At 40.5% G+C, this 17,267-nt stretch overlaps 1 protein-coding gene across 3 annotated transcripts in view; it reads right to left on the bottom strand.

The window, feature by feature from the left end:
* Positions 1–6,221: 6,221 nt before the first annotated feature.
* Positions 6,222–17,267, bottom strand: part of TPST1 (tyrosylprotein sulfotransferase 1) — a 94,480-nt gene continuing 83,434 nt past the window's right edge. For 2 of the 3 annotated variants that reach the window (XM_018556802.1, XM_018556803.1), the window contains 3 exons: positions 12,821–12,851; positions 9,344–9,383; positions 6,222–7,318 (listed from right to left, as the gene is read on the bottom strand). In XM_018556802.1, coding sequence (XP_018412304.1) covers positions 12,822–12,851 — 30 coding nt within the window. In that variant the 3' untranslated portion in view covers positions 6,222–7,318; positions 9,344–9,383; position 12,821. The remainder of the gene's footprint in view (positions 7,319–9,343; positions 9,384–12,820; positions 12,852–17,267) is intronic. The other variant, XM_018556804.1, reaches the window with a different exon arrangement.

Here is a 17,267-nt window from a genome sequence, read left to right as displayed (position 1 = left end):
AGATTTTGGAGCACTTCATGCTTTCTTCCGCAGAGGAGCTCTATGGGGATGCTGACTTCATTTTCCAGCAGGACTTGGCACCTGACCACACTGCCAAAAAATTTCTGAGATTGTGGATTTGGGGTTTTCATGAGCTGTAAGCCATAATCATCACAATTATGACAAATCACGGCTTGAATTATCTTGCTTTGCATGTAATGAGTCTATCTCATATATTAGTTTCACCTTTTAAGTTGCATTAGTGAAATAAATGAACTTTTGCACGATATTCTAATTTTTCGAGTTTCACCTGTATAACTGTTTCTGTGACTTTAGTTGGGCTTAGACATTTTTGAGATGTGTGTTTCACTTTTTGTTAGGGTTATCAGCATTTACACAGCTCTCCACAGTTGTCTATCATTACAACAATATCCTGCTGGTCTTGTTACTGGCAATGATACAATTTCACAAGGAAACGATGAGGGAGGTTGCAAGGAAACAATGCAATCTACATAAAAAGTTGTTAGATGATGGCAGTCAATAGAGTCAGCTGCCCTAAGGTCAGATTGAATGTAGAATAGACGGCAGCCAATAGAGTCAGCTGCCCTAAGGTCAGATTGAATGTAGAATATTTGTTCTGAGTTCATATTCCCATCACTGTTCTTCTGCATATTGCGGCATAAGAAAGTCAAATAAAATGTTTTAACATTTTGTTGCCCATTATCTGCCACCGAGGCCCCATGTTAGTCTTTGAACAAATCTGTGTGTGTGAGTCCCCATGGGCTTATTTCTTTACAGTACTCCATACTCCTTTCTAATTCCCACTCAGGGCAGCCATCGTATGTATATACATGAACGGCTGACCTCGGTGTCCACCTTGAGGATGTTGATTGGGACCAGCTCTGGTTCATGACAAAATCTTGTTCCCTGAATATGGCAGCTCTCAAAACCAACTACAAGGTAATCTCTCATTAGTATCTACTCCCAGCTAAGATAGTGTAATTTGTGCCTGGTTACCAATCCACTTGCTTTAGGGGCTGTACAGACCAGGGTGATTACCTCCATATTTGGTGGACATTTTTTGTTTTGGACTGTGATCTATGGGATCCTTTCAAGACTATTGAGTACCCAGTTGCTACCAGACCCGTCTCATGTGCTGCTCAACAAATGTTTGCCGGAGACCACTATCACACAATTTATACCGCAACTGCAAATTTTGACCTAAACAAACTGTGGCAAAGGCATAGAAAGCCTCTTGGCTTGATGTGAATGGGCTCAAGAATAGAGTTACCAAAGGCATTATCCATGAAAAGATTGAAGCCACCATTATGGACAGGATCCCCATATACACCAGAATTTGGCAACCGTGGATTTTTTATTTCTTACCACAGGGATTTGACCAAACACTGCTTAAACTGTAACCCAGCAGTGTGGGCCTACAGGCCTCCACCTTGCCACACCTAGGTGTTTGCCCTGCTTCTCTAGACCAGGATCCCGAACCCGTTTTCTATACTTCTAGTTTCTCCTTCCTCTAGTTTGTTAGATTTTTTCCATTTTAATAAGTTTTATAATAATGAATCACTGAATTGCCCCTGTAATATTCCTCCCTTGTACTATGTAACCATTGTGCATACCCTTTATGTGACATTGTCTTACCTTCAGTTGAAATCTGTATGTTACGTTAGCACTCATGTTGTGAAAAAAAAGCATATTGAACAAGCAAAGATAAAAAGGTGTAAGACTTAATTTGGGCTTTAACAATCCCATTATAATTTGCCTACTCAATGCTTTTAAATGGATATGCTATTAAAATAATGTCAGCTATGTATTTGAAATGGTAGTAATGTGGATGCAAGAACTGCATGCTACCTTAATATGGCATTAATGTATACCTTACCCTAGGGATGACAGTGTTCCATGTTTGCCAGCTCTGGCGTAGCTCCAGTGGTTGAGTTCCAGCTCCAGGCATGCACTGGAGCCTAATGAACCCCTTAATTCCAGTTCACGAAATCCTAGTTCTAGCTCCAGAGCTGCTCCAACACCCCCAGTTTGGCTTCAGAGCTGCTCCAGCTCAAAAATTAAGCATAGCACCTCTGGTCAGCTAAAACTGCCAAATAAATACAAATGAGTATGGTTCTCTTCCTTCCTGACAAATGGTCCCACTAAGCCATACCCTCGCAAACCTCATCATGTAAAATGCAGGACTAGTGTCAAGGGCCCTCCCACATTGAAAATAATGGCATACTTATCCTGGCCTTCAGAGATGACCAGGCTACTCTCACTGGTGCGTCCATCACTGCTCCTTCCGAGTCCTGCAACGTTCCTGCAAGGATAATGTTTATAGCACCCTTTCTCAAACGGAGAGCAGTGGTGAATTGATCTACCACCTACAATGGCCAGCAATACAAAGAGGAACTTTTTTGAGAATGTTCACTGTCTGCATTTCTTTTTTTCATCATATCACTATTCACTAATTTCAAGATTATTAATTAATTTGGTTGTGTACAGCTGGTGGTGTTACAAAATTATCTGCCGTGGGTGTTAAATACTCTAGAAACACCACATTCAACACTAGAACATTCTAGAACTTACTGATCACACTAATGTATAGTGAGCCGTGGATATAATCATTTTAGCAGGTGTTCCCCGTGACCTAAAAAAATATATTAAGGGTTCCCTTGTGACAAAAAGGTTGAGAAAGCCTGGCCTAAAAGAGAACTCCAGCTAAAACCTTCTATTTTGGGTAGAGTAGTGAAGGGTTTGAACCAAAGGTTCTTCTTTGATGTCTATGCTCCCAGTCATGGAGATCCTCTCTGCTTTTCTGCCATGGAGACCACTGTCACCTTTACAAAAAGTGACAAGAAATGTAAGAATTTACAGTAACGGGAAAACTCCAACAGTGGCACATGCTCCAGTAACAATTGTGAAAGGGATTTCCTCTGATTTCACCATCATATTTTTCTGTTGTGTCTATGGTAATGGGGGAAAATTTCCCAAACAAGGACAGTATTAAACACCCCACAAGGGTTCTGAAAGTTTAAAAAAGGTACACTTAAACTTTATAACTGATAAATCTTCCATATGGCATGCTTAATGCTGATGTCTGGTCCTCCTACCTACACTAAATATGTCTCTACAGCGGAATCTGTGGTTTTCTCCAAAATGTATTTTGTCAGTGGTAATACTGGACTATAGAAATGTTCTATGAAATTAGACCTGTTGCCCTTAACTAATATGTGATTTGTTTTGTTGATGGAACTAGATTTGCTGCTATGGACAAGTTTTTGCTTTAGCCATGTTTGATTTGTTCAGTTGCCCACATGCCCTCTCTCAACAGACCTGAGTACAGTATATGGAATCTTGATACGTTGGCATGGATACTAAAGAACAACTGTTCTCAATAAGTCTTCTGTGTATAAAATCCATACAGTCGTATCCCACTCTTGGCGATTCTATGAGCCAGATCGCTAGACACCATGTCTGATATGCTTGAGTGTGTATTTCCAGTTTTCTTGGTTAATTATTTATGAGCTAGGTCACCAGGTCTTTCCTCAACACCCCCATTTTCTAGCATGCAGAATGTAATAGCACATGTGCATAGCAAACCTGTACACACAATTGTACAATTTAAACGTAACCACATTAATCTGCCAGCATGTCTCTAGAATATGGGAGGAAACTGGAGTACCTACAGGAACCCACAGGGAGAATATGCAAACTCCATCCAGATAGTGTACTGGTCGAGATTCAATCCAAGAAACCCGGTGATGCAAGGCATACATGGCAGTCTATTGAGTAATCTTGTACTAGACAGGATGTTCAAGGAAGCCGAGCTTAGAGAGTTGGAGACAGCGGTTTGGACAAAAATGTAAAAAAATATTTTGTGGGACAATGAATATTTATTTGATCTAGATTTTTTCATTGGAAAAAAAATTTGAGAGTTTAATACTACTTTAAAAAAGCATGGTAACTCTAAACAGGCAGTCATTCGGGCCACTTTCCACAGAATCAATTATTTCCTGTTATACTACTATTTCAGCATTTACTAAATATTCAGTAGTCTGGGCCATTTAAAATGTACTCCTGAATAACAATAAGTATATATGTAATGAAAACAGACTGCAGCCAACCTTGTATATTCAGTACAAATGTTATTATTTTAAAGGCTGGATAGCTGGAGGTTAAGGTCTGTCATATTTTGTTCATTATGACACAGTGTTTATTGCGATGCTAGGGCTCAGCTTGTTCTGTGTCAAGGGTTGAAGACGCAGAGGGTGTACATATTCTTTCTTTCTACGTGCGTATTGTACATAATTACCTTGAAAGATTTTCTGCACAAGCTCTCCACAAAACCAAGGCTGTTGATATAGCAACAGCTGCTCATCTTGTTTTTTATTACCATGCTGATTGCATTGCCGGAGTTTAATGTACATATAAAACCTAATCAAAATCATTCAGAGCAGAAGCTTGCTGCTTCCATTACCCCTGGAGTGCTGTTAATAATGCAGTGATCCTGGTAAACAACCGCACAGAAAAGGCCTGGAACAACAAGACATACAGGTGCTGCAGATCATACTTTTTAGACAATAGCATCTGGAAATTTCTAGGTCAAGGCCTTGTTTCCATTACTATACCCTTATTTGATGCAGATGTTGCCCTTCTTCCTAACCAGTTGGTGCCCTTTTGTTTAACCTTAAACCAAGAAGTTAGGTTCAGTTTAGCACAATTAAAAAATGACACATTGCCTCCTTAATCCTGATTTAGGAATCTGATTGGTTGCTATCACCAGTTTAGATCATCATTTTACAGATACTGTGTAAAAAAAAAAAAAGAAAAAATGACCTAATGCCTAAGGCCCCTTTCAGACGGGCAGTCTGATCAGATTCGCCTGTCAGTTTTTCAGGCGGATCTGATTGGAAGCCTTATGTTAGTCTATAGGCAGCCAAATCTAAATGGACACACATCCATTTCCATCCGATTACCCCCGACTCCATCAAGGTCTGGAGAAACAAATGAAACAGAGTTCTGTTTTGCCAGACCTGATCCTGACTGATTTGGGGTAATCTGATGTAAACAGACACATGTTTGTTTACATCCGACTCCCCATAGACCTAACATAATGTTACGATGGAGGAAAAAACGGAACGTGGGGGAAAAAACTGGACAGACATGGATGTCAGTGGTGACATCCGTTCTGAGCTGCTCTGATCAGCAGGGGATTCATGCACGGATTCCCTGCTGAAGGGAACTGACAAGCACCCTTGTGAAAGGGGCCTAAGAAATTAACTGTAATAGCGTTGTCTTTAGAAAAAAAAAATCTAAAACTATCTATATACGGGCAAGCTGCCTGGAATTTCTCTATCCTGGCTGTGGGAAACTATCTTTAACTACTTGCCGTCCGCCCGTTGTAAATAAAGGGATGGACGGTAAGCTCTTTCCAAGGGGCGCATAAATATGCAGATCTTTTTCCTGCTCGCACGCCCCCTAACAGTGCCCGCGAGCGGAACACTGATCCTTGAAAAGAGCCATTATCGGCTATTACATACAAGCGCTCGGGCGGCTCTAAAGCTGTCCGATCGCTTGTACGTTGGCTAAAAGCATGCGCCCCCCTGCTCTTGCAGCCCCCCACCGCTGTCTATCCCCTCTGCGGGCCCGAGAACTGCTTGGCTGCTCTTAGCAGAAGATCAGAGGGAGATCAGCATTCTCCCACTTACTCTCTGAATGTGGAAGTGGTGTGTATTACATCACTTCCGATTCAGCTGTCATTTCTCTGGCTGCTATAGCCAAAGAAAGCTTTGAGGGCATATAGCTTAGATCTGCCACCAAAGAAATCATGCAAAAAATTCCAAAATGCATAAAATGTCTTGAATTTGTACTTGGTTCTCATTTAGTCGGAGTCATTGAACATCATGCATGGGTCAGATCATCTGAAGAAACCAAAGGCCCAATTGGTTTCGTTCCATCAACCGTACATCTTTTCAGATAGTGAGGGCAAATTCATTTCAGTTAATAGCTTCATAAACTGCATTTTTCATAAAATAATTCAGGTCTTTGTGAAGAAAACTGGCATTAGGCATTATTCCAAAAGTGCAGGAATATTCCCCTTATTGTCAATGTACAGCCTTCTGCAGCCATGTGAATGAGGCCTAAGATCAGACCAAATTAAATACACAAATATAAAAGATGAGACAATTTCATGTTTGGAGCGTTTTATTTTGAAAAATAAAATACAAAAAAAAAAAAAATCAATAAAATTGTAAATGTACATGTTTTCTCAAATCCCAAACCAACCCCAACTTCTTTGGAAGTTTACTTTAAATAATTAAAAAGAAATAGGTTTTATGTATTTCTACATAAGGGCTCTAGTGTAGCCAGGCAATTTTGGGGTTGAAAACTGCTGTAGACATCCTTTCTTAGCATGCCTTAAGTTCCTGACTTTAGGTAAAACTAGGTGACAGAGAAGAAAGAGAACTCACACTGGAGAACACTGCACAGCAGTGTCAGGATTATCTAGGATCCTCGTTTCTTTTAGAGTACTGACTGGGAAAGTATACCTACCCCCCCAAGGAAGAACCACAGTGTTTGGTTTAAAACTGAAAAGTGTAATGTAAATGATCAGCCAAAGACATGTACAGTGTGTCATGTGCAATCTGAACTACAGAATACATTGCAGGCAATGTTGAACTTTAATGTATTCAACTCAGACATGAACAAGGGTACCATTGCATTAAAATGTAATCCAAAAATATGTATTTTTTATCAATTCAGTACTGAAACTACTATATACTGCAAGTATACATTATAGTTCAAGGTTTCCAAAACTCGTACCCATGTTTTAAACTCCAATGTGTGCATGAACATATATCAAATATGTTAAGCATGAGTCTTTAAGATTGGCTTAAAATACATTTACCAATAGATCATTAATACAATGCTGGTGAAACATGTCTAAACATTAAGGTACATATATTCAATACATACTTTGTGGAATGTAATGAAGCCTATTCTCCTGAAAGAAAATAACTTTGATGTCACAGCATTGGAATGTTCAGAGGCCACATAGTGACAAAAAGAATTGGGATGCAGAATAGTTTTAACAGACACGGTTTTCTCTGGTTACTTAAAAACAATTACAGCTGGTAAATATACATTACTACACCACTGCTAGATAGTAGGTGCCTCCTGCAATGGAAAGTGCCTTTATGCCCACAAGTGAACTCATGCCCATGTTTTAAAGAGATGCCAAGCAGCACAGAGAGCCAAAAAATGCACATCATAGTCTGCTCATAGCATGAAAAGAATCATCATGGATCCACTCCACAGACAGAAAGCACGACACCTAAAGAATAAAATGACACTTGAGTAAAATAGGTGTTAGACTAGACTTTCAAGTAAATAAATACAAGGTTTACAAGGAAACAATCAAAATATTCATCAACGACACATAAATCTGTCTACACTGTGACCTATTTCTAAATTTAGAACGCAGTGGACAGAAATGTAGTGCAGTATGAATGTGAAATAAAAAGAGTATATTTTAGGAAAATGGAAAATAGAAACTAAAAACCTTTCATATTGTGAGTGATCCTAGTTCTCAGACCCCACTGCCAAATGACAGTTCCAAGTCTCCACCTAGAGATTGATCTCCTCTGCAGATTGGGAATCAATCAGTAAGGCTTGAGATCAGCTTGGCAGCTATGCAACTGTAATCACAGCCCTGCCCACTCATGCTGTCACAATGCCTTAAGAAGGGAGAGCAATACAGTGATAAAAAAATATATCTGAAAATGTTAAAAAAAAAAGGTGTGTGTGTATATGTGTTCAAGCTTTTTCTAAAAAAATCTGAGCAGGTTTTTATTAAAAAGGTACCAAATAAAAGCCATCTATCTCTTTAAACAATGTAAAATGAATTTAGGTAGGTAAATTAGTCATTAAGTTCTTGCCACATTAAGTGACATTGCTAAATTGGGCCTAAGCATCTGGCTTTCTGGTCATGACATGGTCAATCTCAGGTGGCCTTTTCTGTTTTGGGAAACTCCCTATTTAGTGATTAGATTGCCTATTGAATGAGATATGGATTTGATATATAGCTAGTAGCAAACACACTAAGACCTGTTTCATATGGCAAGGGCATAAATGACACTTTTTGCTAATGAAATTATAGTACATTATTATTGAATTACATTCTAATAATGTGGTATATATGATGTGCTGTCTGAGCACTTCTCCATGTAATGCTCCCCAGATGCACCATGTGAAAATGGCCAACACAGATTCTTTAATCTTTTACTATTCAATCATAACCCTCAGATGTTTCCATTCTGATCCATATAACAAAGCCTATGATAGACCAAATGCCTCTGTCCCTCTGTTCTCAATTGTCCCTCTTTTTGGTTTCATGTACAGATATCAATGAAAATGTTCTATTGAACTACCAAAAGTGCTATTATTCACTTAAACTTTTATCCTATCTCCTAATTATTTTGTATGCTATTTTGAAAATCCAATATAAAGAAAACTTAATGGTTACAACAACAATTCTGGATTTTACCAATATTTTTTGGCGTATAAATCCTTAATGGTCCGTATAACTGGGGGCAAGACAGGGTTATATCCATTGCCTAAATACATGTGCTAAAAGGTGTCCCTATTTGTCATCTCAGAAAGTTGGGAGATATGCTCTAGAAGTAGTTATGACCCTTTCCTTGCAGCTCTGGGTCTGGGATATTGTCAGCATGGGCTTCTTTTTGGTACTCTAGCAGCACTCCTCTGCCCCTCCCTTCAAACAAAAAAAACCCATTCTACTAAGCCGGTTGGTGTTTATTTCTCATAGACTGTGCTTATTTGCCATCACCCTCTCTGTGGACACTTTCACACTCTATGCTGGGGATCACTACACAGGCATGCTCAGATAGTCCTGCACTAAGATAACAGCAGCATCACATGTTTTGGCATACTTCCGGTATTTCCTAATTATGTGACGTGTGACAAAATGACATTTCAGTGGTGTGAACAGAATCATAACATACAAAATGATACCACATCAGGTTAATGCCCTGTCATTACATTTTGATATATCAAAGACGTGTTCCTGTGCGTATGAAGAACTCTGACCACCTCCTCTCACAACTGTAGCCATTAGTGGCCTCCTCATGCACAGGAAGGAATAGTGGAGGCAGCCCAGTTACCACTGTTGGTAAAGCCATTAAGGATGTACTGTAAAAGTATTTGGAACAGCTGAACCCTCTGCAAATGCTGTAATTCTGTCACAACTTGTGGACAAGTCTCATCTTTACAGTAAAGGAGACTGATGAGATGCAGGGTTTATTCATCTATGGTAGAGTTCAACATAGGAAATTCTTACCTCTACAGAGAAAATGGGTCTGCTATTCAACAGATTCAGTCTGTAAAGAAAAAGTATACTGTAAGTCTAATTTGATAAGAACTGAAAGCATAATAGAAAGAATGAGGCAAGATTGGCCCACAGAAGAGTTATTAGGAATACAGTAGATACAGCAACATTTCCAATTAAATGGAAAAACATTTTTATATCTAGAAATATTCAAAAACAACCATTAAAGATTTCTCCTGTATTTGCTGCTACACATTTGTTTGCACATATACACAATATATGGTACATAGACAGGGAATTTTCATTATCCTGCTCAGATTTTGAAGGCTGATAGGATATCTGTATGTTGAAAACAGATTTTGTATGTAGAGCATAACTGGAATTACTATAGGGCTGCACATCTGTATTATGTAAAAAATGCAAAACAGGGTGTAAGGGACATTTTGTCAATTATGTTTCTTTTTTCTTCAAGGCTCTGGCATTAATATATTGATCATATCTTCTGGAAGAGTACTATCCACTGCCTAGCTTGTTGGCTGTATATAAAATGCCAGATCTTTCCACTCCAGAATGTATATTAAGTAACAAGATGTCTGGCATTGATATAATGGGATGTTTGACTTACCTGTAAATTACTTTTCTTAGAGTACAAAACTGGACACAGGACTTCAATCTTAGATCATGTGACATTCAAAAGTAGTCAGCAGAGGGGTGGGCAACACAGCAAACAAATTCCAACGGGCCCTGGGAACAAGGGTCAGAGCCCTAACTCAGAGAGCAGCTTAAAGTATTTTACTGCCAAAGCTAACATTGGAGGTGCCCTGAACATTCAAGGGGTAAAACCTGAACAGAGGGCCAGGTGGTGGCCTTGCAAATCTGGGAAACAGATGTCTGATGCTGAAAAGCCCAGGAAGCAACAGATCTAGTAAAATGCACTTTAACAGGAAAGTGGGGAACCCTACCCCTGAGACTATAGGCTTGAGAAAGGAACAAGAGGCAAGGAAAACCCCTAAAGAAAAACTTTGGGAAGGACAAACAGGGAGTTCAACTGCCTAAAGGAAACTGTAGCCGAGAGGCAGACTCACTCAGCCCGAACAACATCCAAACAGTGTAGACAAATGATAGCAGATTCAGCTGGAAAAATGTTAATAGCAGAAACTATTGCCATTTTCCAGGTGAGATAAGAGGACAGTGCACCACTTAACCCCTTCATGACTGAGGCCCTTTTTTCCATTTTTGCACCCATGTTATATTCCACATTTTAGGCCTGAAAATGACGTAAAACCCCCCAACATTATGGCCCCTTCTTCGGGACGCAGAAGCGATCTGGCGACAGGTAAGTCGCCAGGATCGCTTCTGTTGTAAAGCCGACAGTCGGCTCTACAAGTTTAAACAGAGTCCCGGCGTCAAAAGTCGCCGGGAGTCTGTTTAAACAGCCCCGATGCTGGCGACGTACACTGTACGTCGTCAGTCACGAAGGGGTTAAGGACACTAGCAAAAAACTGAGAATTGCTGGGAGTGTGAGGGATGATATGGGGTTGTCTTAACAGTTTTGTTACCAGTGTCCTATCACCTGCATATAACCCATGGTGTAAGACCATGAAGTCTGTGTCCTGTACTCTAAGATTAAGAAATTCAACATTGTATTGGTTTAGCAAATCAGGTTGCTGACTTTTCACCTACTGCTGTGTATATGACTTTAGAGTCTCTTAAGAAATATATTCAAACATTAATTGCTGCCACTGGCTAACATCAGATTAAAAGACTCATGTGATATTGCTACAGCCTTGGGGAAACTGTGGCTAAATATATATACACAGCACTAGAGAACAGAAGGTAGATAGAGCATATACCGATAAAATGCTTTTAAGATAAAGGGTTGAAGTAGATAGATATTGTAACCTTTACTTAGAAACCTGATGGAAAAAGTGATGACATGCAGAGGTCCATGGCAACAAATGACAGTTTAATTGAAAGGACATCTCCCATTTAATGGGAAAGCAGAATGTTACTTTAAAATTAGGGTTTTGTTGAAATCACTAAACACAGTTAACATTTACAATTTCAGTAAGAAACCAACTAATATATAGTGTATGAAAATTGTGTCTTTGCCAACCCTATCCACAACACCATGATTTCTACGTGCACATAAAATGAAATTCTGTTTGTGATATACATTCTTGCCAGTGTAGCCAGGACTTGTTTTTTTTAGCATAGTTATATCAAATCTTCTACCCGGTCTGCCTTACGATTTTTTGGACTACCGGTACTATTACTACTCTGGAATGTTACATATTCTATTATCTAATGAGACATCCTTTCATCTATCTTATATGAAGAAAACCACAATTAATTTCTGTATTCCACATACTGCAGACTCACACAATGTTACTACTAATTAGCTGTGCAGCGGATAGAGACGCTTCACCAAAAAAATTAACATGAAAACTACATGCAGCTTTGTACTAGTGAAGGAAGCAAACAGTTGTTAATCCAATGCTATGCATTGTACAAACCTACAAGTAGAACTCCAGCCGGATTTAGATATCACGCCATATAGCCCCTGCACAGTATTCTTATAGCTGGCACCTGCAACTGTCAGAATAGCTGATTGGCTGCAGTCACAATTTGGCCAACAATTTGCAGCCCGGCTCCTTTAACAAAAGTAGACTGAAATATTGAACAGAGCGGTGCCTGCAGGACTTTGGCAAAATTCGAGCAGTGTGTGGCCAGCTTTGAGCCAAGTGTTAGAGCTTCTGCCAAGTTTTTATTGCTGCTTGTTCCCACTGAGTGATTTCCACTCATTAGTAACGTTTTGGCACAGCAAATAAGAATTATTCCAACCGGGGCACAGACAGAAATCAAAGTACTCCAAGTGTTAGTTTTGAGAATAGTAAGAACCCCTGTCAATGTTTTTTTCTGTCTGCAGCCCTCAATGGCAACATTCCCTTACTTCCTGTTCTGTCACAGGGCCAGAAAGTAGGGGAAAAGGTTTCCAGTGGGCACACAGACCACACTTAAAGCCTAAAAGAGGTTCTAATTATCCCCCTTTAACCAAAATAGAAAAACCTGACTGGAGTCCTCCTTTAATGATGAAATATAGAAGCCATTTTTCTCTAGTGATGAGTGAATCAGATATAAAAGCAGGCAAATCAAATTCTACAGCAAACATTTTTCCGCTCGGCAAAGAACCATACAATTCACAACTCACGTTTGCTTTGAATTGCTAATTGTGTGGGTCTTTGCAGATCAGACAAATTGTAATGCAAATATTGATGGCAATCAAGAAGCAACAAAACGGCAACTCTCCTGATTCGATCATCCTTAGATACCCTGTTCCTCATTAGACTAGCCTTTCTAGAGCAGAAAAAAAGGAATGCATGCACACTCAAAAGCCAGAGTAACCCTACTACCACACGTTTCCTCCACCAATAACATTTTTTGCAGCCTAAAAATGAGCTGCAACAATCCATGCGGATATATCCTTGCCTTAGGAACTTTCTCCCCGTGTCTTCTTTGGCTAGAATACAAAAACCACACGGGTTCTTAATATTGCCGTTCTACAGATTGTAAAAGTCACACATTTAACAGATAGTTTTACAGAGTCTGCTAGAGCGGTTTACAGCAATATACAGCTGACATTGATCAGGCGTACTGCACCCCAGAGTTTTCTGTCTTCTGGAATACAAGCAAAACGTCTCAACAGGATATCATCAATACAGATGATCAATTCAGATGAACTGCAAAACAGTGCCAAGCGTACACAACAAAATAACAACCATTATACTACCGATATCAAATGAATACATAGCAGTAAATGTATGGTTTAGTTACACATTCTGTCTAATGCCTGAAGTGGGGACCTTTTCCTGCAGCATTACTTTTCTGGTATCTGCTTTCTCACAGGGCAGGAAAGAAAAGGGTTCTGTAAATGTAAAAACTATAGGAAATTTTGCAAGCGTTATTATATAGCCCCTCTTGTCTGATTGGAACTTTACTGTAGAATACATGCTAACCTATAATTTTGTTTTTCACTAAGAAATTCACACACTGAGACTTTGTTCTGTTTAAAACCTGCAGCAAGTCCTGTAAGCTATCTAATGACTAAAGTGGCCTTTTTACTGGGCATGCACCCCTGAATTTGACATTCTCTTTCTTTGCACTATGTGAATATAAGCATTTTCTGTTGCCAAGGTGCCTTTAGATGACTATACACTAATAAGTGCTACTGTGAGTGATCACGTTTTGTCGAGCCAACAGGGTCACCCATTGTTAGAATTTTACCCTATTCATGGGAATCAGCCGAAATTCTAACACTGTATGGCCAGCCTTAATCTATCACTCCACTGGCATTCGTGGATGGGTCCCACTAGAGCCATGATCCTAGGGCTCCCAGTCATAATTCAGATTTAGTTACTTGGGACTGCACAGACAGTCATAGAGGAGGAAATTGAGCATAAGCTCAGGGTGAAATAGGACAATAGGACAGCAACACAACCATGTGGCACCAGCTTTTTACAGGAGGACAGGTAAGGATCATTGAGTCCCACTTTACGCTAATAACAGACAACCATGGCATTTTAAGCAAAGAAAAAAAAAAATCAAGAGAATGTTCTTATAGAGAAAGGAAACTGGAGTCATATAGGAATACTCATCGCAGAACCAATCCCCCGAAGACACAGAAGAACATTTTAAGATTAGTGCACACTACCTTTATATTCCTGACGCAAACTCATCTAATGAATCGGAAGACGATTAATCGATTATTGAAAAAGTTGACAACTTTTTCAATAATCGATTATAATCGATTATGTCGATTAGTTGTTGCAGCCCTAAATTGTATCATACAAACTCTTACATACTTCTGTCAACGCAGCTGTAATTCTATCCATTAAAGCTGATCAAATTACATTTATTCTACACAAACGCAAGCATATCAACAACTAAAGGGTTTACATAACCTTAAGGCAAGAGATACTGACAGGCTGACAGACAAGCTGCTCACTGAAATGAATGAAAGCTGCAGAGCACACGTGTTAGTATAGATCAAAGGTTTACTAAAGATCTCAGCCTGAGGCTGTGCAGTGCTGGCAAACTGTACTGCAGAGGTCCTGGGGACAAGCGATGTTGTACGTAAGTATATCCTTTGATCATAGTGCTGACAGCGGGGACAGTGATGGTGTAGGTAAGTATATGGTGTAGGTAAGTATATCCTTTGATCATAGTGCTAACAGCGGGGACAGTAATGATGTAGATAAGTATATCCTTTGATCATAATGCTGACAGTGGGGACAGTGATGCTGTAGGTAAGTATATCCTTTGATAATAATGCTGACAGTGGGGACAGTGATGCTGTAGGTAAGTATATCCTTTGATAATAATGCTGACAGCGGGGACAGTGATGATGTAGGTAAGTATATCCTTTGATCATAATGCAGGGCAGAAAAGAGGTGTGGTGGTGAGGACAGAGGAGGGGTGGAGTTTAATGCAGAGCTGTTCCATTCCTAATCTCCTCTACCAACTCACAGGGAGTCCACAGAAGATGACATTACTAAATCTGTCGGTTTTTATTTTTTAGTTGCGTTCCGTTGCGGTTTTGGTGCATTCCGTCGCGTTTTGATGCAGCTAAAATAGTGCAAGCAGTACTTTTTCTGGCTGCATCGGAACGGACTAGTCTGGTGTGAACAGAACAGAATCCCATTGGAAATCATTGTGTTGCGTTTTTGATGCAGCTCAAAAACGCAACGGACTGCATCTGCTGTGAATGGGCCCGTAGAGCAGGAGAGGAGTGTAGTTTGGTGTGCAGATGTGGAAGAATGAGAGTGGGGGAGGGGTTTAGGGTGCAGCTAATGTGTGGTTAAAGCAGGGCAGGGGTGGGGTTCAGCATGCAGACGTGGTGATGAGAATGGGGCAGGGGTGGGGTTCAGCATGCAGGTGTGGTGATGAGAATAGGTGGAGCATGCAGAGAACAGACGTGCAGGTGCAGTAGAGAGTGTAAGTGTGTGTGGGTGGGGAGGGGGGGTTACAGTGCTGGCACAGTGTTGAGAGTGAGGTGGGCATGCTTAACTGTGGCACCTTCCTGGCACAGAGAGCTTCCTGTGGCTGTAGTACCTGACCTGTCTCTCTTTGCTCAGCCCCACAACCCAATTCATTACCTATCCACTAGCTTCTGCAGTCATCGGTTCTGTAGCACAGGTCCGTGACAGATTGGGAGAGGAGGCAACCAGCAGCTACACATCACTCCAGCTACCTCTCCACCCTGTTCCTGTACTGTTGTTTGTAGTCCCCACTGCAGTTCTTTCTCCAGCACACTACTGCTGCTTACAGACAGCCTCACTAACATCTCAGCATTGCCCCAACCTTTCCTCACAGCAGCTACTAGACCAGGCAGGAGGGTAAGGTGATTGTGCCACAGCCCCGGGGTGTGTATGGGGATTCTGGGAGGGGCACTGGGAGGCCTCAGGCCTCCCTGTAGGGAACCAATATTGGTATCGCTGAGCAGGTCACAGTAGCTGTAGAAGTACATGTCAAGGTCTTATCATTGTTTTTAAAGAGTAAGAAAATGTTTAAACCGCATTTTCTACGCATTACCCCACCTCCTGTGCTGATCTAAACCACCCTACAACTTCTGCACTGGTGTTCTGTATCACTGTCTTTTCCTTCCTGATACATCTCCTGCCCCCAAGGGGTCCTACTGCTATTGCAGAGCAAGGCATTTATTGACAGTGCTGCGGATCTCCTCTAACCTACAACAATCAGCTCTAGGGACAGAAATTCTGCCATTACAAACTTATTTGCAGCTCTCATCAATAGATTGATGTTTGTGACGACAGACTTCCTGATCAGGTGGGTGATAGCTGGCATCTGTGGAGATCGCTGCTGGTTAAAGTAGTATAGAAAGTAGGGGTAGTGTCGCATTTTTAACATGGTGTCGCTACCACACATTCACCACCAGTCACTGCATTGACATTTAAATTTAAACCAGTGCCATCTACAACAACTATAACCAGCAAGAAGCACATCCTGCAGTCACTTTTCATTTATAGGCCCAGGTTACACAACCTCCTACCCCCGGGGTACTGCTGCGGCTCACAAAAACAACCTGAACTGAACTAAGCTCACACCTCAACTTCCCTGCCTGACCTCTACTGTTGCCATCATCCGGACAACTTACATCTCCTTGTAGATGCAGCACTCTCCAGCGCACCTGAAATCTTAAACCCCCACAATACCACTACCACTCCCCATCCTCACTGTGCCTGCATCTCCCTTCTCGCCACCATGTCTGAACTCCCCCACCACCAGCACCGTACCCTCAATGCCAAAACACCCCCATCCTACCCCATGCTCTCATCACTTCTCCCACATAGCCACACTTTTCTCTTTACTGCACCTATGCCCACCTGTAGTCACCACCATTGTATCAATGTGCACTTCTGTGCTTGCCACCAGTGCAATGACACACCCTTCCATATTCATTATACTGTACAATGAATGGGCACACTTTTGCTAATATACTGTAAAAGCATCAGACTACTTTTTGCCAGACTCTACAAAGTTAACCATTCCTATTCTGTATAAAACTGGATTTTGTGAGGAATATTCAATGACTATGTTTCTTGCAATACACATGACAGTTGTATGTAATGGTCTGCTCTTAATGTTATTACCGTATTTGAATTCTCTAAGCCATTATGCACCTTCTTTGTATGTCACCTACTGTACATGTAACAAAAAGCTGTGATAATATGCAGCATTTATGTATGTTCAAGTTTTAATTAATATTTTTGTAAAACAAGAAAAGAAAACAACTAAACATGATTTTGTACTCACTGTAAATTCTGTTTCTTGAAGTTCATTAAGGAACACGGGATCAGGGATAATCTGGGTTACACTGCTGCCCACAGGAGAAATTGGATACTAGCAAAAAAATAAG

This window comes from Nanorana parkeri, unplaced genomic scaffold, assembly GCF_000935625.1.
Source record: "Nanorana parkeri isolate BGI_ZX_2015 unplaced genomic scaffold, ASM93562v1 scaffold253, whole genome shotgun sequence".
NCBI lineage: Eukaryota > Metazoa > Chordata > Amphibia > Anura > Dicroglossidae > Nanorana > Nanorana parkeri.
The sequence above is the reverse complement of the archived record's forward strand: the minus strand, read 5'-3'. Positions and strand labels throughout refer to the sequence as shown.